We start from the raw sequence: 24,380 nt of genomic DNA on the forward strand, positions 1-24,380 counted from the left end.
ATTATTTTTCACGTAAAACCATACCCTGTAATGATTGATGATAAAATTATATTTTTCTATTATAAATTAGTCTAATGATGACGTTCCCTGTTAGAAAATAGGTTACGTTAAAATGAATAAAAAAATTCTCGGCAAAGCAATCAACGAATAAACATGTGATTAGTAACCAGTAACGAACTAGAAACTAACATCTTCCGCATTAACTCCGTTCATTTAATTATTTTCATTTCAGAGAATACGGGAAAATGTTTCGCATAAGGATTCCATTATTTAAAGGACTAAAAAATGTGGTAATAAGATTTAGAGAACATGTAAAAGTCAGTTTTGTTTTTTCAAATAAAATCATATGCCTTTTAATACGTTAATCCAGTTCGGCATTCTCTATAAAAAAGTATTAACCTATTTTTATCCAAAACTATATTAATTTAGCAGATATTTTAACTTGAATTTATCATTTTTAACGTATGCAGTCAAGGAAAGCAACATCTGTAACATTTTTCTTGAGAAAAATTTTTCTTTCAAATCTCTGTTTTTGTTATACAATTTTTATGGTATGCTTAAAGTACAATAAGAAATAACGGTAGTCTATTCATGTTATATAATATGTAAATAAAATTGCCCAGGCTTTGCCTATCCGTACTTATTAATTTTCCTGACCTTGTTGACAACGTAAATGCAAATACATAAGCAAGAAAAATAATTGAGATGGGAGTATCTGAATCAAAGTATACATTTTATCTCACATTATGATCACATAACAGATTCAAATCTTTTACGAGTGCGAACAGTATTTGTAACGATCGCTAACTAGCAACAGCTAAGACTGGATGCGGCGCTATCGAGGCCCTCGATAATACGCGCAACAGTTAGCAGTCATCACAAGAATTTATATTTTTTTGTCTTTATAATCAACAAAAATAAAATATCACTGTGGAAACTTAAAAGTGACCATTTGATTGTGCAACAAAACTTACGATGAAGAAGCTGTATCTGTACCTTGTATTGGAATTATGCGTGCTGACCATGTCGCAGAGAACTGCCTTGGATAAATCGATTCTAAATTACATCTATCGTGGATATCGTAATTGGTTAACGCAATCCTACGGTATGTCTGTTTTAGTTTATTTCGTGTTACGTCTTTATGCAGTAATATCATTTTCTTTTGGTTAGAGAGATGCTTTTTGGAGGAAAATTGAAATATCGTGAATCTTATTTTTCATAGACTAATGTTTCATTGTGAATATATATATTTTCGCGATAAAATGATAAGTTGACGAAATTTTTTTCGGTAAAAGTAGACAAAAGCTTGCACAGCACGGATAATTTTTCTTTTAACATATAAATATTGTAGAGATTATATTTTCAAGTAACATGCGCTATGAATTCTGTGGTAGCCTCTTCTGGTTCTTGAGATGAAGAATTTTGCAAACAGTACTTATTTCGAAATTCGTAACGAAACTAAACAGCAGTCCTGAAGTGTATTAAAAGTGACGAGCTGTTAGGTACAAGTGAAATCAAAAGGTGTCCGTATACCATTTCCATTTGTTCTTAAAATACTGGTCAGTCTTGTTATACGAGTATAAGAGGCAGCAATCTGATTGTGATTTCAGATGCAAATTGGGTTTTGGTTAGGTTAGGGACGGGGTGCGCGGGAAAAGTTGATACCTCGCCACTGAACGCCTTTACTTTATAGCATAAATCTTGAAAATATACAGTAGCTCAAGAAAGTTTTCACATACTATTAAAACTCTAGACAATTAAAATATGCACGTTAAATTTAAGAAGTGAAGACATACATCTGTATATCTAAAATTAAGAACGAATTCGATAACGTTTGTAAAAGTTCTGAAATCCTTCGTTGTAATTACTTGATCGGAATTATGACATATCGCGTGCAATGTTTCATCACAGATGAAGTATTTTTGTAAGTTGTTTTAAAATGACTATTTTGTAGGCACAACAAATGAGGATCGAATGTCTCAACTACGGAATAAAAATAACTTTCAAAAGGAAATGCCAATACACGTCCCTTTTCCTTGCAACGTTACAGGTAGTTAACCAAATTTATGATTATTGTTATCAAATACTTCATGGTATCACTTGTAAATATTACATCATCGTATTTATTCCTTAAAATCATTATTCATTTTAAATCGCAGATTTCTTTTATTTCCAATAATTTTTACAATTTATCCTAGAGACAATCAGTAAATTTCTGTGGCAGCAAACTACAGTGAAGAACGCTGTTCTTCACAACTTGTAGTGGCTACAAGAATTTCAATGTGATTTTGAATTCATTCATAATTTTGTCCTATTAATATCATTTTTAAGATACATATGTAACATTACAAGTTCCTCACCACACTGTAGTTTAAGAATAGTAAAATTGATGCTTATCTTTTGAAGTTCATATGTATTCTAATGTCTTTACTTTAATTTGTTTAGCTGGCAGGTCTTCGAAAGTTCCCCATTCGGTTCACCATTTAAGACCAGGAGACATAGATGTCATTGCTGCAATGGGCGATTCTTTGACAATCGGCGCTGGAGTTACTTCGATTTATATGTTCGAGGTGAACATTGAAAATAGAGGCATAGTAGGCAGTATCGGTGGTCAAGGAACTTGGCGACAGTACCTGACTCTCCCTAATATTCTTAAAGTTTGTTCATTTCTTACATCTGCATTGTTTACGCATATGATTTGTGTTATCGCCATAAATGTGAATACTGAAATCTTTCATAGTCCGATTTTTCTATATGCAGGAATTCAATCCTAAATTAATAGGTTATTCACTTGGAGACGCTATAAGTATTGATCCAGCTGCGCAGTTAAACGTCGCCGAAGGTGGAGCTATGTCTAAAGATATGACTTTCATGGCGACATATCTGATCAATAAAATAAAAGATGACCCGAGGATAGATATCAACAAACATTGGAAAGTTCGTATGTTCCTAGACAAAATAATTATATACATATATATAAATGCTAGTGTGAAATTGGACAACTTTTTCTTTCTTTAATTAAAAATTATAATTGCATTTAATATTTAATCGTTTAAGCAATAGTATCTACATTTTTATGTTTTCCAGTTGATTTCGTTGATGATTGGAAGTAATGATTTTTGCATTAATACGTGTGCAACATCTCCATGGTCTATGTTAAATGATCACAAAATAGATTTAATTCATACTCTTAGAATATTAAGAGACAATTTACCAAGAACTTTTGTTGCTCTTATACCACCACCTCACTTAAAGGAACTGGTTGCTGCACACAAAGGAAGAGAGTCATTGCGGTGCTATGTGTCATCCATGATTGAATGCTCATGTATGTTTGCTTTACAATTTAGGGATCAAAGACCGGAATATTATGAATTAATTGAGAGGTTTGTATAATTTTCCGAATTTAACTTTTTAAATATTTTGTGCTTGAGGATTAAACACTTACAAGAATTTTGTTATATCATACTTTATATTTAATCTTAGTAATTATACATAAAAGGGGCTACTATTCCCATTTTAATGAAGCTTAAGTATGTTGTGAAACTCAACATTTTTCCTATAGGGGGTAAACTCACTTAGTTACCGAAATATTTAGAGAAAGCTGCTGCTACTACTATGTTGAATTTGACTTATAAGGCAACGTTTGTGTCTGCATGGTGTGTCCACTCATCTACTGTTGTATGTCTATAAACACATCGCTGCGACCTGCAAATAATCTCTATAATCCGATTACCTTAACTTTTATTTTATTTTATGCGTATGTCATTCTTGTTATATGTTGGTGAATAACTTTATTGAAAAGAGTTATTAGAGAACGACATAGATTCATCATCTTTGATTTCAATTCACATTAAGATCTTATTGACGACTCGGGCAATGTCGGGCTCCATTTTGGATGAAAAACACTGATAAGTATATTTATAAATTTATATTATGAGCGTCTATTCAGACGACGAGTTCGTATTTATATAACACATACCTATCGATGTTATCGACAGCGATCTAGGAATTTCAATCTATTATCAATTAATATCAAAGGCAAAGGTATTAGTTATTGTTCAGTTAATCAGGATATTGATTCTTTACTAACCGATACCAACAAGTACTGTACTTGAAACACCACAAACGTATCGATACTCGTCTGATACCGCAGGTAAGTTTCGGTACAGATTCTTAAAGAGAAAATAAGATGAGAGTCGAGAACAACAGAATCGCGCGTTGTTATTTTACAAGAATGAATGTAGATCCGCAGCTTACCTCGTACAAGTCGTAGAAAAAAAGATTGTGGCATTCGAAAACATAAACCATCCTTGTAAGAGAAATCATAGGTTAGACGTTAAATCTGCTTATTCATTAAAATCCATAACAGCAACTCGAAAATCGTCCCATTAAATTTTCGAATAGAGAGGATCAATGTTTCCTCTAGTCCATTGCCACCATAAGTGATTAATATATTCTAGCGCATATAAACAATGTTTATACAAAATGGATACATGCACCGCGATCATCTCGTTCGGGGGTATTCTAAATGTCGTCGCTTCGATGGCTAACATAAACTCAACACTTTCGACATTTCGTGCGCATGCACGGAAGACGTGCGGAAGGTTCGATGGTGGGGTAAATGAGATACGCGCAGGACGTGCCTCCTGAGATTTCGCGGCCCGCGCGAGTTTGCCGATTGATTTTACGCGTAGCAATAAACATGACGAGGTCCTACACATGACAACCTCTAACATTTCATTTCTCTTATCACGAAGATCGGCGAGACCCTTACTCGAATGACGCGTGAACGCAAAGGGGCTATCGACTGATTCCGTGAAAGTGTCGTATCAATATGGTGTAAATACCCCAACTTTCATCCTTCTTTCTCTCCGTAAATGAATCATCGACAATTCTCCTTCAGTGCGAAACAGTTTCAATTCACCTCTAGCCTTTACTAAATCAATGGCGTCTATCCCGATTAGGAATGCGGCATTTACCCTAATTATCTTGAAAAAGTGTTGCACCTTTCCATTACCATACCGTGTATCGGAAATCGTTAATTTTGGCAGTGGATTATTCCACATAATTTGTAAAAAACTACGAACTTTTAGTTACTATGATAATCCAAATGATCACGAAGTGTAATTACGAAGCCAAAATGTGAGATGTTTATACTGAAAAAATGCGAAGTCTTGGTAACTAACAAAGGCATTTTACTTCTGTCTCAGCGCGGTGCGACATTTCGCACTGCAATCAGCTTATTTTTCTTATTTCACATTTATGCGATATTATTTCCCTAACACATTTCAAGTACCGTTTGATATATATTTTAATATGCATATGAAGAATAAGCTAGTTTGTTTCATTTTTTTAGGTGGCAAGAGATTGACGAAGAAGTCGCTAATTATCCAGAATTTCATAGAAATGACTTCACCGTAGTAATTTTACCGACTCTGGAAGATGCAAAAATACCTGTTGCCGAGGATGGATTTACCGACCTCTCATATCTTAACGCTGATTGCTTTCATTGGAGTCAAAAACTACATGCACTATGTGAGTTTAACAGATGAAACTATACAATTATTTCATGAGTGTTACGTTGATAATCAAAAATGTTTTGTGTTTCCCAAGATGCGAATAATCTGTGGAACAATTTGTTGGAACCAGTTGGTAACAAGAGTGGCGCTTTCACTTCGCTATTTAAAAAATTTCTGTGTCCTGCTCCGGAAAGACCGTTCTTGATGACGTATAAAAATTCACAGAACAACGAAACTTAAGGATGGTTAGAGAAATTTAGAACAGTTTCTGTAAGTGGAAGATGTATTATAATCTTCGTATTTGCCTATTTAAAAATGATGAAAATTATAATCAGCAGATGTTCAAAAATAACAACCAATGTTGGATCCATAACAATATTTAATTTTTACTGTGGTATTTCAGTCATTGTCATATTGATCTTATAATTTAAGTTCTTTGCGAATAAAGGTAATAAAGAAAATTAATAATACGTTGACCAATGGACGTTCAAAATCAACGCAAAATTCAGCTTTTTCGAAGATGTTTCGCTTTTCCTATCTTTTCGCTTTAGTTAGCTAGTTGCTTATTTCCCCTTTCGCTTTTGTTTAAAGTATATACGTATATAGCATATCATTGATATGTTTTGAGCGTGAGTCGCGCATAAATCCCGAAATGAAAGAAGGAAGGAGATCTCCAGGAAAGAAAAAGAATCTACTTTTCATATTCACATAATCGTCATTAAATCATAATTTGTATTTTACAATTTGTGCAGCTGGACAATCGGTAAATTTTTCTAGCTAGTGTAACATGACCGAATGTCAGATATTACCGAGATTTGGATGGGTGATCGCCTGGGAACTCCATGTGGCGTTGGCGAAGCGCGCTGGGCTCGCCGCGCCCCCCGGTGAGGTTCGGGCTTTGGAGCTGGCAGCTCAGCGCCTCGGGGCCGCCAAGCAGTCTGGTAGGGGAACCGGTCACGGTTGCTCCGGCGAGGAGGCGCAATGTGACATGATCACATACCGCTCCATCAGCGCGCGGGGGGGGGGCTGTTGTGTCGCTCGCACCGGTTCCCGGGCCTCTCTCGATCGCAGCCGGGACGGTCATCGTGGAGGTTTTAGTCGGTTGGAGTCCGACACTACCACGCCGCTTTCCCCAGAAGCGGCCTGGTGTCCGTGCGAATTTCCTCCGCGTAAATATATATGTCGGAGATAAGAGGACACCGGTGCCTTCCCTCTGAAACCTCGGGAAAATCCATAAAAACATTGCAATTAAAATCTACAGTTGTAATTAAACGATTTGCCATCATTCTACCCAATTGTATTTGTTTGAGACTTGTGACAATGAGCTTGGGCTCAAGGCGACAATTAGTCGCCGAACGTAGCCGCGGTCAACGGGACGAACTCTCCGTCTAACAAAGGCATTGAGTAACCCTATAGCTCTCCTTAAAAGAAAGATTTGTAGCGGCACGTGGCAGTAAACATTCCAACGGTTTCTGTCCCGTAGCTCGCCACACGCAGATCCTATTCTCCGGGCAGGATGTTTACCAGATGCCGACGTGTCTCCTCAGTACGTGATCGGCTAGCCCGAGGACCGTTATAAACACTAATATCTAGTTACCTAAAATCCTTCAACAGATAAACCGTCTTTGTCCCAGTTACAGGAAGACAGGAGAGACCTATTTTTCCACGAACGACGTCTCCCACTAGCAACCTTCCCTCGAGGGCGGCTAGCATCCTTTTCTAACTACCGATATGGAGATTGGCCAATTAGCAGCAACGTCAATTTCCCTTACTTTCCGAACGTAGGATATCCCCGATGAATCCGATGATCTCGTGTCCTTAGACACACCCCGTCATAGTTTTCCTCTGAGGTATCACCGGGACGGAAAGTCATTCTCTCTTGCGATCTCATCGACAAAAAGATTAACGCCTTACGGTCAGTGAATATTAACAAAGAATCCGACTTAGATTTTTACGAGTGCGTACGACTACCATCCCGTTGTCCGCGGATTCGTTATCGAACCTAAGACCATTGTCACTAGCGTCGCGAGTGTGTGATCATTGTGAGTTTGTGTCAACTCTGTAACAATTTTGTGTGTGTGTCAATAAAAATAACTTCAGTGTAAAAAACATGGATAGCTTCAGTGAGGAATCCTTACCTGTCCCAAGCCCCCGCCACGAGGACGACTCGGGCCCAGATTCGGACGTTGTCTCGACATATATATAGAAAAAAAATATATTACCGAGATAACGTATGTTTCTTTTAAATTTTTTTAGATTAAACTTCTACCAACGTATTTGTAAAATCTTTTTGATTAAAATGAGACCAGACACGGTGTAATTTCAATTATATTTACTTACCAATGAGCATTAAATATCTTTTAGCATAAGCAAATGTGCTAGGAATTGTATCGTGCTTCTTATCATTTTGATTGAAAACATCTAACAAACAATTTTTGAAAGTTCTATTCATTACAAATTAAAAGTAAGAAAATTTGCCCATATTTTATACGTTGCCAAACACTTCAATTCCCAGTCCCTCTTTCTCATCCTCTTTCACTCGCATTATTCTTTTCTACGTTTGCCACGTTTAACTCTTTATTGTCACTGGCTTCAGGAATAGAGTCGTTTCTACTTCTATTTTACTCTCTAGTTGCGAAATTTAGGTCACAAATTTGTTGCAATTATTGCAGATTTTCGTCATATGATTTATTTACTTATAACACATATGTGGCACCCGACGACGGAACTTTCCGACGGCTTCGCAATACAAATCGCTATACCATCAAAGCGTAAGGCTGACATGCCTAATCTACCATCGATATCCCTACGGTTCTTCCGCTGAATATTCGGAAGAATGCATAAGCTGCAACGATCGCGGCATCTAACAAACGCGTGCGTAGTGGTGATATCGAGGGGCAACAAAGAAAAGAATCCGTTTGGTTTTGAACAAAAGATTCATTTCATTTCAAACAGCGAAGCAAACATATTCGAGAAGCGTGATTGTTGATTGTTGACTGTTAACCCTTTCGCTTCGGCAGTCCAGTCCGCCGAAGCACGGTTACTGAACGGAAGCGCTCGCCAGAAATGCGCACAGTGTGCGGTGTTGCTGTATATACGTTTTCCTAAGTCTTAAATAACAATAATTCTTGCAAAAACCGTATATGAAATATCGTTTCACTGTCAATGTATTTAATAGATTTTTTACGGAACAGTATACGTTCGTTGGGATGTCTGAAATATATTGCGTAAAACGTTTTGATGTTGTTTCAAAACTGAGTAACTTTTAAGAAGTGATTAATCCAATATATTAATAAAATCAACAGAGAATGTTCTGCCGATAACGACACTACAGATGGCATTGGTGTATGCCCGATATACGGAGCGTCGAACCTAGCATTCGTCGCGTGGTCGCTATCTATATGCGGTGCTCGTACCCACAGGTCATTTCTTGGATGTTTTTTTTTTATTTATTTGTTGAAATTACAATCATTTCTCGCGTTGAATAATTTTCAGTAATTTTTCTGGCGTGGCGCAGTGACATGGCTGTTTATTTATAATAAGTTAATACTTATTATAGATAAGTATAATTTATAAGTAAGTATTATAAGTAAGTGCATTTGCTTAATTTGGATAACTAAATGAATCTAGCGTTTAGGTCTAGCGGGTAGTGCCCCTTCAGCCTGCGAATCTGGTCCGTCGTATCAAGTAGTCCAGTGATTAGGGGGTTTCGGTGTTTGTTGACTCTTTTGCTATATCTGTCGCTATATTTTGCTATTTCCTCTTTGACTGTGGGTATCTTGAGGTCGCGATGGATGGTTTCGTTGGTAACATACCAAGGTGCGTCTATTAAGGATCTTAGCGTTTTCGATTGGAAGCGTTGGAGTATTTCAATGTTGGAGTTACTTGCTGTTCCCCATAGTTGGATTCCATAGGTCCAGACAGGTTTTATTACGGTCTTGTAGAGGGTAATTTTATTCTGTATGTTTAGTTTGGAGCGTCAGCCCGTGAGCCAATAGAATTTTTTTAGTTTGTCCTTTAGTTGCTTCGTTTTATCTGAGATGTGTTTCTTCCACGTTAGTCTCCTGTCCAGGGTCATGCCCAGGTATCGGACTGAGTTCCTGCTAATTTCGTGGATGTTGCCAATAAACGACCCTCGTACCCACAGGCCATCTCGCGGACGCCGCCCATAAGCGTGTGGCGGCACTCCACAACAAATACCACCACTCGACACTAATTAAAGTAGGACGACAGCAGCGCAGTGCTTAGCGCTTTACGTCCCGAACGTTCGGGACCCAAGTTCGAATCCCGGCGACCGGAGGTCCGATTTTTCTTTTACGCATTAAAAGTGGAAGAAAAACAGCAGTACCCCATCAAGGGACATCTATAGCCAGCCCCAGCAGTTACAATTGTCACGGACAACACTTACACCTCAAGCGGCACCCGAAGCGAAAGTGTTAATTGTTAAATAAACTTTGTTATTGAACATTGCGGAGATTATTAGTCGTTTGAGGAAGCAGTCTGTGAGTTTCGGAAATCCGAGAAGAATTATCTCCGATGATATACAGCACGTTAGGAATAAAACCGGAATTCCGCGGGCAAACGGTCAAGTGGAAAGAGTAAACCGGACGATTATTCTCCAACTGAGTCTGCGCCAACACCAAACGAGTGATACAATATCTACAGACAGCGCCAGAGGTACTTGAATGCAACCCCCAGCAGAAGTACTAAAGTTACCCCGTTCCAGATGTTGTTTGGAACGCGGATGAGAATGCGGGACGATCCGTAGATCAGGCCAGCCGGTCGAGGACGAATGGGCTGCTATGTTTCAGGAGAAGCGAGATCAGTAGCTAAAGCTGGGCTAAAGCTGCATTCGAGGTTCCTTGGGCCGTGCCGCGTGGTTGTCACGTAAAACAAAAGGAAATTTAAGAAAAAAAGAAACTTCATTTTTTTCTGGTTTACAATACACTTCCGAGCTCTAGGCGTGACTGTTCAGGACTGACTTGGATGATTTTAGGGGGAGTATTTAAATTCTTTTATTCGTGGGAGTGGGAAAAGGCTTCGATCATATATTTCTGAAAACGGATAGAGTGACCGCATGTTATCCCGATGGTCACTCATGAATTTCGCTCTTTTATCGCTTTGTTTAGTCGGATTTCATCTGTAACATGGTGAAAGTTTTGCGAAATAACCGTTACATGGTGCAGCGAGAAGGCGAACACGAGGGGCCGCAAACGACCTCCACGGCGGCTGATCATATGAAATAGTGGGACATTGTTGGAGTTAGTGATGCGAGTGAAATTAGTGATGATGAGCACAACTGAGGGCAGATGTGATTGTCAGAATGGACGAGTGCAGTATTGTGAATGAAAGGCCTAAGAGATATCGGGCGAACTATAAACAATGTCGCGAGAAAGCCGAAGTGTCGACAGGCCCAACAAAGTATCGCTGGTCCTTCAATCGAATGGTTTCGCGGAAAAGGCCTGCGTGACCCTGGCCATGAGCTGTTGCGGAATACGTGCGTGGCGGGCTAAGACGAAAGACAAAGGGACAAAGGCGGATTAACAGTTAGTGTTAGTTGAGAAGTCAGAGAGTGTAAATCGACAAATCAGGGAGTGCGAATTGCGTTATCGAGAGTGTGTTGCTAGCGTTGTCGAGAGAGCGTTGGATCCGTGGTGAGTTGCAAATTAACTATCTAGTTTTCTTAATTATAATTGTTAGAATTTAATCTCGGAATTAAGGTTAATAAACTGTGAAAGACACAATGTTTGTGTTGAAACAATACTATGTGATATTTATTAAACAAAAATTACAGTAAATATAAGTAAACGTTGTGAATGTCGACAGTTGGCTAGTTATTCTCAGACAGACTTAGTGACCCATGGCCCTTGAACAGATGTTGAACCCCCACTCTCTATACCGTAATGAGTGTGACCTGTGTAGATGGCTTTGTGGCGGCACGTGCCACGGAACCTTCCAGCAGCTTCGCGATACAAAGCGCTATGCCGTCAAAGCGCGACACCCACGTGCCGAATGATCCATCCATATCCTTATACTTCTTCCGCCGAATTCTCGGAAGAGCATGCACGCGCTAGCAGTCGCGGTACATCTAACGAACGCACTCTAGTGGGGATATCGCTGCGCAACGAAGGGAAGAATCCGTTCGATCAATCACCTCATCTGTATGCGATTAATATCGTTGTATTCCAACAATAATACGTTATTGTGATTAGTTCACTTTAAACAACCATCGTTTCCTGTTTAACCAACATCTGCTTAATCAATTTATTGTAAATAAACTAATTGTAGTAAGGATCCTACAAAACGGAGTATACTGTGTTTGGAATAACTTATGACATCGCTGGCTCAAGCAAATTTAAGAACGTCTACTTCCTGTTTTATGTTTACAGGTAATTCTTCATTTTATATATTCCATTTTTTCCTACAGTTTAACCAAAAGATTGATAAAATGTTTTTAGTCATCAACAATTTTCGTTAAAACTTCTTAAATTTTATTTCTTTTCATTATTTTAGGCAATTTAACGATTATTGTCGAAGGCCCAAAACTATGTGAAGAAATGCAACAATACAAAGTCACAAACAAGAACTAAACACTATATATTAAAAGTTAACGCCTTAATGAAACATTCTATTGATGCCGATTACGTGTAATTAGGATCACGGTCATGTAAACAGTTCTCGACACGCATATACTGAAAGCATAGAAGAAATGGTCCGAAAGTTGTGTTGTGTGAAAGGAAGACAAGAAAGGCACTCTACGTATGAGTGGCATGCTATGAATGTCACAGACAGAGACATTGGTACTTTATTCGTCTCCCCCTGCCTCGTAAGAACGAAGGCGAAACTGTAAAACCGTTCCATGTTCTCTGATTTCGATGATTTGTAAAGCTCAACATTTTAAACAATCTTTTCCTCCATATGTAAACTGTGGATGGGCTACGGTCTCGGAGAAATTTGCAAAAGCTATCGGTACAACTACAGTGTACTTTCGCTGATAATTGTGTTTCTATGGCAGCGCACGTATCATTGGCTGCCAGCGGCTGAATCTATCACTCACGCTCTCTTTGTCTTGACGAACGAGGCTGGGACGAGCTTGAGTAAAGCTCCGTACACAATTGCATATGAGATATTCTAAGATATTGTAGTATCATTGACAAGGGAGCGTAGGGGGGGGGGGGGGGTCGTGCGAATTGTAAACGAGCGGTGTGCATGATGGGGCTTAAACAAAAGATATCAGACAAAAGACAAAGGGTTGCTAAGAAACATAAACGAATTAACAGGAGTATGAGTTGAGATGCCAGAGAGTGCGGATTGCGTTGTCGAGATAGTGTTGTTAGCGTTGTTGAGAGAGAGTTGAATCTGTGTTGACGAGAGTTGTTAATTAATTATAATACGTTGTCGCGATTAGTTCATGTTAAATAACCATTGTTTTCTGTCTAATCCATTTCTTATTAATAAACTAATGTGGCGGCACACGACAACAAATACCGCCACTCGACACTAACTTCTACCGGACGACGGTAGCGCAGTGGTCAGCGCCTTAGGTTATGAACGTTCTTCGGGACCAGGGTCCTAATCCCGGCACCCGTAGTTTTTCTATTCTTCTTCCACGCATCTAAATTAGAAGAAAAATATTAGTACCCCAGCAGCGACATTTACAGCCAGCAGCTTATAATTATCAGCGACATCACATACACGTCACTAAACTAAATATTATTATATTTAGGATACTACAATATGTTTGTTATAATTCAATCAAAAGCGAATATCGTCAATATATTGGGTATTGGGTTTCGGTTTAGACTACTTATTTCAATCTAGTCAGGGCGAGACGACCTGCAACGCTAGCGTGAAGTAATAACAAACTAATTATAAAAATGGTAGGTGAATGAATAATTGTAATGTAATTGTAATTAAATATAATTGTAATAATGATATGTAGATATTTGTTAAATAATAAATGTAAAAAATAAATATTAACTCCTGACAGTATTAGAATTCATCGGTATGAATAAAAGCCATATACCATATTTGTGTAGGTAATCGGACCTACGTTTTTTTTTTTTTTATTTATTTGTTGAAATTACAATCAATTCTCGCGTTGAGGATTTTCAGTAATTTTTCTGGCGTGGCGCAGTGACATGGCTGTTTATTTATAATAAGTTAATACTTATTATAGATAAGTATAATTTATAAGTAAGTATTATAAGTAAGTGAATGTGCTTAATTTGGATAAGTAAATGAATCCAGCGTTTAGGTCTAGCGGGTAGTGCCTCTTCAGCCTGCGAATCTGGTCCGTCGTATCAAGTTGTCCGGTGATTAGGGGGTTTCGGTATTTGTTGACTCTTTTGCTATATCTGTCGCTATATTTTGCTGTTTCCTCTTTGACTGTGGGTATCTTGAGGTCGCGATGGATTGTTTCGTTGGTAACATACCAAGGTGCGTCTATTAAGGATCTTAGCGTTTTCGATTGGAAGCGTTGAAGTATTTCAATGTTGGAGTTACTTGCTGTTCCCCATAGTTGGATTCCGTAGGTCCAGACAGGTTTTATTACGGTCTTGTAGAGGGTAATTTTATTCTGTATGTTTAGTTTAGAGCGTCAGCCCGTGAGCCAATAGAATTTTTTTAGTTTGTCCTTTAGTTGCTTCGTTTTATCTGAGATGTTTTTCTTCCACGTTAGTCTCCTGTCCAGGGTCATGCCCAGGTATCGGGCTGAGTCCCTGCTAGGAACTGTTGCATTGTTGATGGTGATCTGGGGGCAGGTTTGTTTTTGGAGCGTGAAGGTTACATGTGAGGATTTCTTTTCGTTAATTTTGAAGCCCCATTTATGAAACCACTTTTCCACGGAGTCGAGACTTGGCTGGAGAATGGATGAGGCTATTACCGGGTCTGCCTGGGTAGCTAATAGCGCTGTGTCGCTATTGTTATCTCGTTTGATATAGGTAGGTCGGCAGTGTAGATGGAGTACAGTAGGGGTCCGAGGACACTACCTTGGGGTATGCCGGATTCTATTGGGAATGTTGCGGAAGTGGCGTCTAGGCATTTAACCATGAATTGTCTAGTGGTTAGGTAGGATTTTAGGATGGAGTAGTAAGGGTGAGGTTTTTAATTTATAGTAGCCCTTTTTTTCTTATAGTATAGCATATAGTATAGTATAGTATAGCATCTTTTTTTTTTATAGTAGCCCTTCATGCCATACTTTGTCGAATGCCTGTTGGATGTCTAGGAATACCGCTGAGCAATATTTTTTCTTTTCGAGTGTTTGGCTGATCGTATGAGTTATGCGGTGGATTTGCTTTACTGTTGAATGATGTTTTCGGAAGCCGAATTGGTGCGTGTTTTCAAGTTCTCTAGGAGTGGAAGGAGTCGGTTCGTGAGCATCTTCTCGAATAGTTTGGACAGGGTAGGTAAAAGACTGATTGGGCGATAGGAGCTGGTTTCGTATATCGGTTTACCGGGTTTAGGGATGAGGGTAATCAATAAGATTTTCCAGGCCTTAGGATAGTGTTCAAGGCGAAAGATAGCATTAAAAATCGATGTGATGAGTGCTATCCCTTTTATGGGAAGTTCCTTGATTGCTTTATTGCCTATTAGGTCGTGCCCTGCTGCTTTCTTGGCGTTTAGGCGACTGATTGTTTCTATAGTTTCTGCAGAAGTGAAGGGTTCGATAGGAGGGGACATTTGGAAGGGGGTGTGCAAGTATTCAGTAACGTCCGCGGCAGCTTTGCGGGAATGGGGTTTGAATACTTTAGACAAGTATTTAGCAAACAGGTCGGCTTTTTCTATAGGGCTTCGCGCCCATCCACCTTGCGGACGACGGATAGGTGAGATTATTTGTGGGGGGCGTGTGAGTTACCTGGAGGCCTTCCATAGTGAGTAGTTGGAGTCAGCTGTGGGGGACAAATTGGCGAGATATTTATGAAAGCAGTCGTTTTTATAATTTTTGATGATTTTGGTTAGCTTTCTAGTTGCGTTGTTTAGTTTGCGTTTGTCATCCGGTGTTCTATGGGTTTGTCATACTCTTCTTAGTCTACGTTTTTCTGCTATTTTTTTTAATATGTAATGGGCATATTCTCGTTTGCTGATAGAAGTCTTTGTCGGTGTGGAGAGGCGGATTGCGTTTATTATGCTCGTGTTTAAGTATTCCGTGGCTGCTTCGATTTCTTCCTTTGTTTTTAGTGGAGTTAAGGCTGAAGTTGAGTGTGTAAAGACTTCTCTAAAGAGCTGCCAGTTGGTGTGTTGGTTGTGAGTAAAGCCATTAGGTGTATTCTCGATAATTGTTGAACTAACTGTTGCTATCACGGGAGAATGATCAGAAGAGAGATCAACCGGGGAATTGATTTGGACGCATCTTGGTGAGATATTTGTAGTTATGAAGAAGTTATGTAGATCGGGTATTTTGTTAGTGTCAGTGGGCCAGTCTGTGGATTCGTATGTGATGAGGTAGTTGAGATTGTTGGTTATTATGCTGTTTAAGAGATTTTTGCCTCTTACTGTGACCAGTCTGCTGCCCCATTGGGTATGTTTGGCGTTATAGTCTCTTCCAGTTATGAATCTATTGCACAGGGTATCAAGGAAGTTATCAAAGTCTTGTTTGGCGATGGAGTGTCTGGGAGGGCAGTATACTGCTGAAGTGGTGATTGTACCATGGCAGTCTTATATTGCTACGTTTGTTAATTGGAGGTAGTCTTTCTGAAATGATGGAAGTTTGTAGTGCTTAATGCTGGATTTGATTATGATTCCGGTGCCGCCGTGGGCCTTTCCACTGGGATGTTAGGTATTGTAGAAGTTATAACCATTTGTTTTGAGATAGTTTTTGTCGGTGAAGTCGGTTTCAGATACGAGCATTACGTCGATTTGCTGCTGTTTAAGGAAGAGTTCTAGTTCAAATTTGTGTTGAACTAGACCATTGGCATTCAAAAGAACTATGCGTCTTGGTTTTATTTTGCGTCGGGGCGTATTAATTTATCCATGACGAGTGTTAATAGTGATAGCAAATTATTTATTTGTTCAAATTGTTTTTCTATTAGGTTTTCAAGTCTAGAGACGTTGTCTATGTTTTGTGAATTGGGGACACTATTTTCAGAATGGTCCCTGTGGCTATTCGGATTATTTTGGTTTCCTTGTACTGCTTGGGCATAGGAGATTGAAGTGAATTTAGGAGGACTGGGTATTTGATTGGTTGTCTCTTTGGCTCTTAGTTTAGCGTACTTATTTATGTGTTGGAGATGAAAGGAAAACCGAAGTCTTTCCTTGGAAATTTTGGGAACATCCTCTAGTACTCTAGCTTAGATTTTATCATAGCTGTAATTGTTGGAGATTTGTGATAGCGAGATTGGGCTCGAGGTGACAATTGGTCGCCGAACGTAGCCACGATCACGGGATGGACGTTTTGCCTAACGGAGGTCTGGAGTGGTTGTATGGTTTTTCCGAGAAATGTGGTTGTGGCGGCATGCGGCCTCGGGAGCGGGCCTAGCCACGTGTGATGTTGCCTCGGAGGTGCCGATACAATGAGACATACATTGTATTAATAATCAAACTCCAGGCAGAAACTGCCTAGCAACGGCGTTTGGAACTTTCTCGATGCTTCCAACGAGTGTGTATCAAACTTCAGCCAGAAACTGCCTAGCAACGGCGTTTGAAATCTTCTCGATGTTTCCAAACGGGTATAGAAAACAAATGCAATTGTACAGCGAGAAAAATCTCCACGAGGCTAGCATTTGTGCGATAGCATTTTCAACAATCGTATTTTTGCGCCTAAGATTAGTTTACGCTTAGTAAAGAGTTATCCCGTTGACCGTGGATTCGGTTGAACCCAAAAAACATTGTTAATAGCGTCCATTAAACTTATTATTCGTAAAACATACTATTCATTAAACTTACTATTCGTTAAACTTATTATTCATTAGACTTATTATTTGTTAAACTTATTATTCGTTAAACTCTAATATTCGTTAAACTTTGTAGTAGTCTCGTATATACGTGTAAATATAATCTTGGCTTTGTAAAACAATGGCTAATTCACGTGAAGAGTTGTTACGGGCCCAAAATTCTAACCATAACCCGACATATATGTCGGAGTCAGGTTGGAATTTTGGGGGCGTTCAATGAACCTTTACTTACTTTACCATCGCGGGTGTAGCTAATGTTTATTGGTACAAATGTGGACACTTGTGACTCTGGTCTGAGACTCGATAATGCATCCGCGGTCAACGGGTTGGTAGGCTTGTTTCTTCGTCCAAGTCTAAGTTGTAATGGTTATCCAGCAAGACGTTAGTTAACTCGTACAAGAGCGCGTCCCGCGAAAAAGTGACGCGAAAGGTGAAGAGCGTCACGGTGACGCTGTCCAGGAAAACTATGATGGGTGTGTCTAAGAGCACGACATTCTCGGATTCGTGGAGAGATGTCTTCATTTGAAAAGTGAGGGAAGTTGACGCTGCTGTTAAGTGGTGAATTTGGGGCAAAGACTGCTTATCCGTTCGAAGAACCTTAGTTAACAAAGTCCTAAGGTTTATAGCGGGTCCTCAGGCTAGTTAAACTTATGCTGTGCAGATGCATCGACATCTGGTAATCATTTTGCCCGAGGGAACCGTTGGAACCTTTTTTTTACTGTCGAGTACCTCTACGGGTATTTCTTTTAATGAGGGCTATGTTATCACTCCATACTTTTGTTAGACGGAGCGTTCCTCCCGTTGCCCGTGGCTACGTTCGGCAACTGATTGTCGCCTTGAGTCCAAGTTCATTGTCACTAATCTCAAATAAATACAATTGGGTAAAATAACGGCAAATTTTTTAATTACAATTTTTATGGATTTTCCCGAAGTTTCGGAGGGGAGGCCCCGGTGTCCTCTCATCACCGACTTATATATAAGGTTTCGTAGGCTGAGCAGCCTTTATAGTTGGCAGGATGGTCACCTTAACAGTGGATGCACTTCGCTGAGTTTTCCGGTGATTTAGTGCACTGGTCGGTGGAGTGTGTACCTGCACATTTAACGCAGCGGAGGGTATGGTTGCAGTATTTCTGTGTGTGACCTTACCTTTGGCACCTTTTACATTGCACTATCTCTTCTTTGACAAGCGGTGGTTCGAATTTTACTATTGAGTTCATTAGACGACTGATGTTGTATATTTCCTTATTGTTAGGCTTTTGTTTTATGTCAATAAATAATAAAGATAACGGGTCTTTCGAGATTCTATACCTTATGTTACTAACGTTGATTACTTCGTGGCCGTGTTTTAAGAGTTCGAATTTCAGTTCATCTATGTTTGCTGAGTGGTGGATGTTGCGTAGAACCACTAGGAAAGGTCTTTCGTGTTTAAGTTGGTATGTGTGGAAGTTGGCATTCATGGTCTTCAGCAGTTTTGTGAGTCTTCTATATGCGTCAGGGTTTGTCGGCAGGATTTTTACTTTGTTGTTGTTTGTTTTTAAGTTGTAGTCCTCTTTGCAGATATCTCTCTCTATGGACTTAATCATCGTTTGCATGTCGATGACATCATCAACAAATATTGGTGGGGGGGGGGGAATTGTTTGGGTGTGTTGGTATGTTCGTGGGTCTGCAATATCCACGGAGTCGTTTGTGGATTCCAATATTGCGTATCTGTTATATATGGTTACTTGGTTTGTTGACTGTTCGTTCTGGCTGGCGTTTGTGTTTATTTTTGATGCTTCTATTTTTCGCTTTTTAGAATTTTGGCGTCATTAGTACGGGGGGATCTGTTGCACTTTTTCCACAGAGGAGGTAGCGCTGAGCAATTGTGGATTTGCTCAGGAGAGCCTGGTCGCGATTGCTGGACCATCATCGAGCTAGTCAATTCAAAATGTATAACTAGTCGTGAGGCTATGAGGCTAGTATTCGGGTTGGGGTTAGGTGCGTGGGATTTTCTTCTCCCTAAAGGTAGGAAACACTTGGCTGTGTTCACTTTCGACGGATGGGCGACACGTTTTGTTTTACGAACTTCACAGAGCACTAGACACACGTCTGCATGCTTCGGCACTCAAAAGCGAACTGACGAAGGACCTAAACTATAAAAATTCCAAGACCCCTGGTGGGCACTTAAGACTATTGAGGGTACGCGCCAAGGATGTGCAGACATGTGGGTGCCATCCTGTCCGCGGTGTATGGTCTGCTCTCTGAGGTGAATTGACGTTACGAGCGCATAGTTGTCACCAAGCAACGAGTTCTGGAAACGTCGATTTCCGTCCGTTATGTCATACACATAAAGAAGGTGGCATACGTGATCATAGGCGCGAAAGGTGGCGTGACCCGAGCGTAGTGGGGGTCGTCTCCCAGAGAAGACAAAGGAATGGTCGAAGGGCAACCAGTGCCTTCTGAAGAGTCAAACGTTATACATCGAGAGGTCTGACGATCAATATTAAAGTCGCATAGTCTAACGAATTCATTGAGGGATATCGTAAAATCGGGTCCACTTTCTGTGACATATTTACTGTATTCATTGCTAAACAATCTGTGGTGTGTTCATCATGTTATTGTTAAATATTGTCAAATATACTATTTTATCTTAACCTGTTAATACAGTGTTAAATTCATTGAACTACCCCTGTTATCTTAATCGAAACAGGGGAACGACTATTTCGCGGCGTCGATTAGTAGAATCGTAGCGAGAATTTACGCCTCTCGCTGACGCGTTTTCCTCACGACTGTCACGTAAAATAACAAAATAAAAAAAAGAAAACTTTATTTTTTTTCTAACAACAATCCACTTTACAATCCACTTCCGAACTCTAGGCGTGACTTTCTAAGACTGATTCTTATGATTTGACTTTCGATCGGATCCGATTACTTTCTTTTGTCATCCCCCAACATCCCCACCGTCCATGCATTTGCTAGGCGTCCGCGACCGTTGCCACGTGCTCTTCCTTCTAGAACCTTCGGTGGAGGGACCGTTGGGATGTTGATGGTTCATTAGGCACTTCAGCGATACATGTTTATCTCCATCGTCAGTCCATCGGATTTGAAGTATGCCGGTCGTGACACGATCACGTCTCTCCGCGAATGGTCGTAACAGATCACTTATATTGCGTTATTTACATACATACACATGAAATAAAACCCTACATCCTATGTATATCTAACTTAAATAGAAACCTATCTACTACTTATTATGTGAAATAATATTTTATCCAGCAGGAATGTGACATCTAGTTTCTATCTCGTTGATTGTATCGGCGTATTCTAACGCCGACTGGTCAAAGAACAAGGTTTGTGAGCGAACTTGAGAACCAAAGTCAGCCTTTAAAACTAATGAAGGATTCATAGAAAAGTTTTACTTTAGAACTATTTTATTTTAAAGTATATTTATTTTAAAATAAATATATTTTATAAATAAATTTCTATCATCATTGTTTATTTCTCAGTAGATTTTTCAGTGGTAAATTATTATTATCAACGAACAACTATCTCGTAACTTTAGTTTGGCGAAGGATGATAGAGGTTTCTGTCATTATAATATTGTCATTGCAGTGGAAAAATGTTCATAGTCAGTGAGCAGATGAATTGCTCACAGCTCAGAAATCATTTGCGTATAAATACATGCATTCTTATAAAAATTTTATAAAAAAAATCAAGCAATGTCATAAATGGATATATTTAGAAAGGAAACGAGTGAAAAGGCCAAATGAAAAGGCTGTTGAATCCCTTCTTCATAAAATTGAATTTGTATTCCTCTGGTTTAAACAGAAAAAATAAGGTTCCAATAGTCAGTACACGACACGGTATATTATCCATAGTAAGATCGTTATACTGCACATTTTGGTGATCTGATGTATCCAGTACAACCTGAAATAACCGAAAATACATGTATTTATATTAATTCCTATTTTTTTATACGAAGATACTTTTATACGCACCTTGATAATCGTTGTCGGGCTGTTGACTTAAAGTCTTGTTTCAGAATAAACTTCCTAACTCCCATTTGGTAAATTGCAACATACTTCTCCCAATTCATAGCTCGTAAGTCTAGTTTGACCATATCGCGGTCGTTGAACATTTTCACCTTCCTTGCCAGGTCGGAACAGTTATCTCTTTGAAAAGTCCATTCGTGCGTGGTGAAATATTTTACCGATGTGAACAGCTTGTTGCAATTTTTTAAAAGTTTCATCATTCTGAAATATCATTTTTAATTATTATTATAAATGAAGTCAGAGATTATCCCAGAACGATTATTCTTGTTGTTTGACGATCGATGGAACACTCACATTGGTTTACTACCTCGAAGTCTTAAAAAGATATCTATGACGACCGCAGGCAAAATACGCGGAATTACACACAGAACGTGGTAAATATACCTATTAGCTACAACTGAACATCCTGGGTACCATAGTGTATCGTTCAGTGGCATTTCTATGCTACATTTTACTATAGCATCTATCATCGGACCCCACCTTGTCAATTGAAACACTAACATTATTATTAATTACTAGAATTATACTTAAAGCAAAGTTTATTATCATACGAGTATCTCGGGAAATATTATGGAAATGACAAATATTATATTGTATCGCCATTTTTTTAAACTAATGACATATTGAGATCTTTTCTATTTGTTTGCTCTTCTAATGTCCACGTTACTTAAATAATCTGAAACTTTTGGAATACTCTAACAACCGAACAACATTAGTTGAAAAATACTTGTAAGAAATATTACTTAAAAGGGCATGCGTTACTCGTGCAGTTGTATACTTTAACTTCATGATCACGATGTAGCGTGACATGCCATGCTGTACATATTATCATGTCGACTACGAAATCGACAGGCACTACATCCAATCTGGTCTCTCTGATACCTCGTATCGCTGTTGCACATCCTCTGCCGATTAGCACAATGGTACCTGGTAACATTAAATTGGTTTAGAAATTATTTGTGAATTTTGATTACCAGAAATGTAGCGCTAAATAGATTGGTAAGAATTCTCGTAATTGTGAGCAACAACAAATTTGAACTATAATAATGATGATCAAGTGGAGAGCCTCTCATTTATCCTCTCACAAACAAATCGATTAACTCCACTTTTAGGAAATGTAAGGAGTATTGAAAAATTACTGTCGGAAAAGATCTATGAAAATACTTGTTAATGCAGAAATATTCTCTATCCAACCAGGACATGGTTCTTGCAAAGAGGCACCAATTATGCTTGGCCGTACTATCGCAACTGGCAGATCTTTGCACTTGCTTGCTACAATCTGCTCTGCTAAATTCTTACTGAATGCGTATGTGTTTGGATAAGTTTTTAAAATCTCTTTTTCCATTAGGTTTATCGAATTTTTGTCGAATTGGTCGCTCATATCGATCACCTCTGAAGGTTTCAAGCTCGTACTGCAAAGTCGATAATAAGTGAACATATTATTCACGTTATAATTATGAATATAATATTCGTAAATCATGGAACAACGTTTACGTATAACTTATTCTTACGTATAAACTTTTTCCCCAATCTCATGTAGATTAGCATTACTAAAAGCTGTGCTGACGTGGACGAAGCTAATTGGATGCTTTAGTTCGTTCCAAAGTTCTATGATACGATCTGTACCTTTTGTATTCACATTAACAGCCACGTGTAATGGCTCGTTGAATCTCACAGTGGCCGCGGCGTGAAACACTATATTTACTTTCTCTGACAACATATTTCTATCTTCTCGCGAAAGACCTAAATCTGGCAGACTCACATCACCATTTACGGGATAAACCTTGTTCAAAGCTGAAGGGTGTTTTGCTTTGATGTCATCGTAAATCTGAAGACGAAAAATTAGCAACTCAATTCCAGAAAAGAAAGTTAATCAATTTGGCTCCTGACAGCCTTAAATATTGAATGGAACAAGTATATATTTACGAACGGGATCATCTATGAGCTTCTTAAATCGTTGTTCTATCGTTTCGGTAGTTTTTGGACGAATTAGTATAAAAATGGCAGCGATGCGTGGACATATGCGGATCAGTTTTTCCAGGAGACCTTTCCCAACGAAACCGGTTGCTCCTGTCACAAGAATCCCACTACCGGCGTAGAATTCCTCGAGAGAACTCGTCTTATTCAGTTCTTTATTGATTCCATTTTCATTTGTTTCTTTATTGATTGTATCCATGTTTCAGGATCTTCACACTTGCAGTCCCTATATTTGCCATAGATTAACATTCCCAACAATTAGTAAGTGGAAAAATGTTCTAAATGATATAGAAAATTGATTATAGTTGATACCCTTTTGTGCATTACTTTCTAAAGAAGTCTACGGATAATCTTTACAAAGAGAAACATAATTTAATAATTATGGTTTCGTTTAGCATGAATGAAATAATTAAATAATGATAATAATTGAATCATTTTACTTTATGGTAGATTTTCACCGAAAAAGAAGTATTCAAAGCAATAAATGCAGCTTTTAATTTGGCTGTTCATTAATTTGCATTATTATCCATTGCTCCATGAAACGATACCTTTTTTAATCCTTCGAGTATTAGTTTAAACAATATTTATGTAATTTCCTTTGCCTTTTTCATTTTTTATTTTAGGTGTATGTATGTGAATATTGTAATAGGCAGTGGTCAGTGATTTGTGTGGAAAATGTGTGTGGTTTATGCGAAACAGTATTCGATTATATTTAGTAGCACCTGAAGAATGCTTGTTGCGTATGTGATTTTTCTGTCCCCACCCGTGAACGCGTGCGTGTTTGAAATCTGTATAAACATATTTCATACGTGATTATTCGTATTCATTATTTATTTATGTGCCGTTATAGATTTCTATGAATAGACGGGTTTAATCTACAATTGATGATTTTTCTTAGAAAACGTCGCGCAGAATAGTTTGCATCTCCGAACGTCATAGTCTTCTTCTTTACGATTCGCACG

At 38.7% G+C, this 24,380-nt stretch overlaps 2 protein-coding genes across 4 annotated transcripts; one reads left to right on the plus strand and one right to left on the minus strand.

The window, feature by feature from the left end:
• Positions 1-758: 758 nt before the first annotated feature.
• Positions 759-6,809, plus strand: LOC143303868 (phospholipase B1, membrane-associated-like). 3 transcript variants are annotated; one of them, XM_076625946.1, is made up of 8 exons: positions 759-1,105; positions 1,955-2,050; positions 2,446-2,657; positions 2,761-2,937; positions 3,088-3,383; positions 5,357-5,535; positions 5,614-5,789; positions 6,272-6,809. In XM_076625946.1, the coding sequence occupies exons 1-7, from the start codon at positions 976-978 to the stop codon at positions 5,757-5,759; spliced, it is 1,236 nt and encodes a 411-aa protein (XP_076482061.1). In that variant the 5' UTR covers positions 759-975; the 3' UTR covers positions 5,760-5,789; positions 6,272-6,809. The 3 variants fall into 3 exon arrangements, with proteins under 3 accessions (XP_076482061.1, XP_076482062.1, XP_076482060.1); XM_076625947.1 differs by having other exon boundaries at positions 6,297-6,809; XM_076625945.1 differs by having other exon boundaries at positions 5,614-6,809.
• A 14,153-nt stretch (positions 6,810-20,962) lies between these two features.
• On the minus strand, positions 20,963-23,617 carry LOC117165142 (putative fatty acyl-CoA reductase CG5065). Its single transcript, XM_033348597.2, has 7 exons — positions 23,372-23,617; positions 22,953-23,269; positions 22,606-22,853; positions 22,185-22,368; positions 21,736-21,921; positions 21,388-21,642; positions 20,963-21,316 (listed from the first exon to the last, which is right to left on the minus strand). Exons 1-7 carry the CDS (start codon positions 23,615-23,617, stop codon positions 21,238-21,240), a joined length of 1,515 nt encoding a protein of 504 aa, XP_033204488.1. The 3' UTR covers positions 20,963-21,237.
• Between the last annotated feature and the right edge of the window lie 763 nt (positions 23,618-24,380).

Source organism: Bombus vancouverensis, chromosome 17 (genome assembly GCF_051014615.1).
Source record: "Bombus vancouverensis nearcticus chromosome 17, iyBomVanc1_principal, whole genome shotgun sequence".
NCBI lineage: Eukaryota > Metazoa > Arthropoda > Insecta > Hymenoptera > Apidae > Bombus > Bombus vancouverensis.

What these genes read in the sequence shown, in the direction of transcription:
- LOC143303868 (XM_076625945.1), top strand. Translation starts at nt 976, where the DNA reads ATGAAGAAGCTGTATCTGTACCTTGTATTGGAATTATGCGTGCTGACC. An exon ending in TTTTCCTTGCAACGTTACAG is followed by an intron (nt 2,051 to 2,445) that starts GTAGTTAACCAA and finishes TAATTTGTTTAG; the next exon opens with CTGGCAGGTCTTCGAAAGTT. An exon ending in TATTATGAATTAATTGAGAG is followed by an intron (nt 3,384 to 5,356) that starts GTTTGTATAATT and finishes TCATTTTTTTAG; the next exon opens with GTGGCAAGAGATTGACGAAG.
- LOC117165142 (XM_033348597.2), bottom strand. Translation starts at nt 23,617, where the DNA reads ATGGATACAATCAATAAAGAAACAAATGAAAATGGAATCAATAAAGAA. An exon ending in GAATATTTCTGCATTAACAA is followed by an intron (nt 22,369 to 22,605) that starts GTATTTTCATAG and finishes TAATGTTACCAG; the next exon opens with GTACCATTGTGCTAATCGGC. An exon ending in GCCCGACAACGATTATCAAG is followed by an intron (nt 21,317 to 21,387) that starts GTGCGTATAAAA and finishes CGGTTATTTCAG; the next exon opens with GTTGTACTGGATACATCAGA.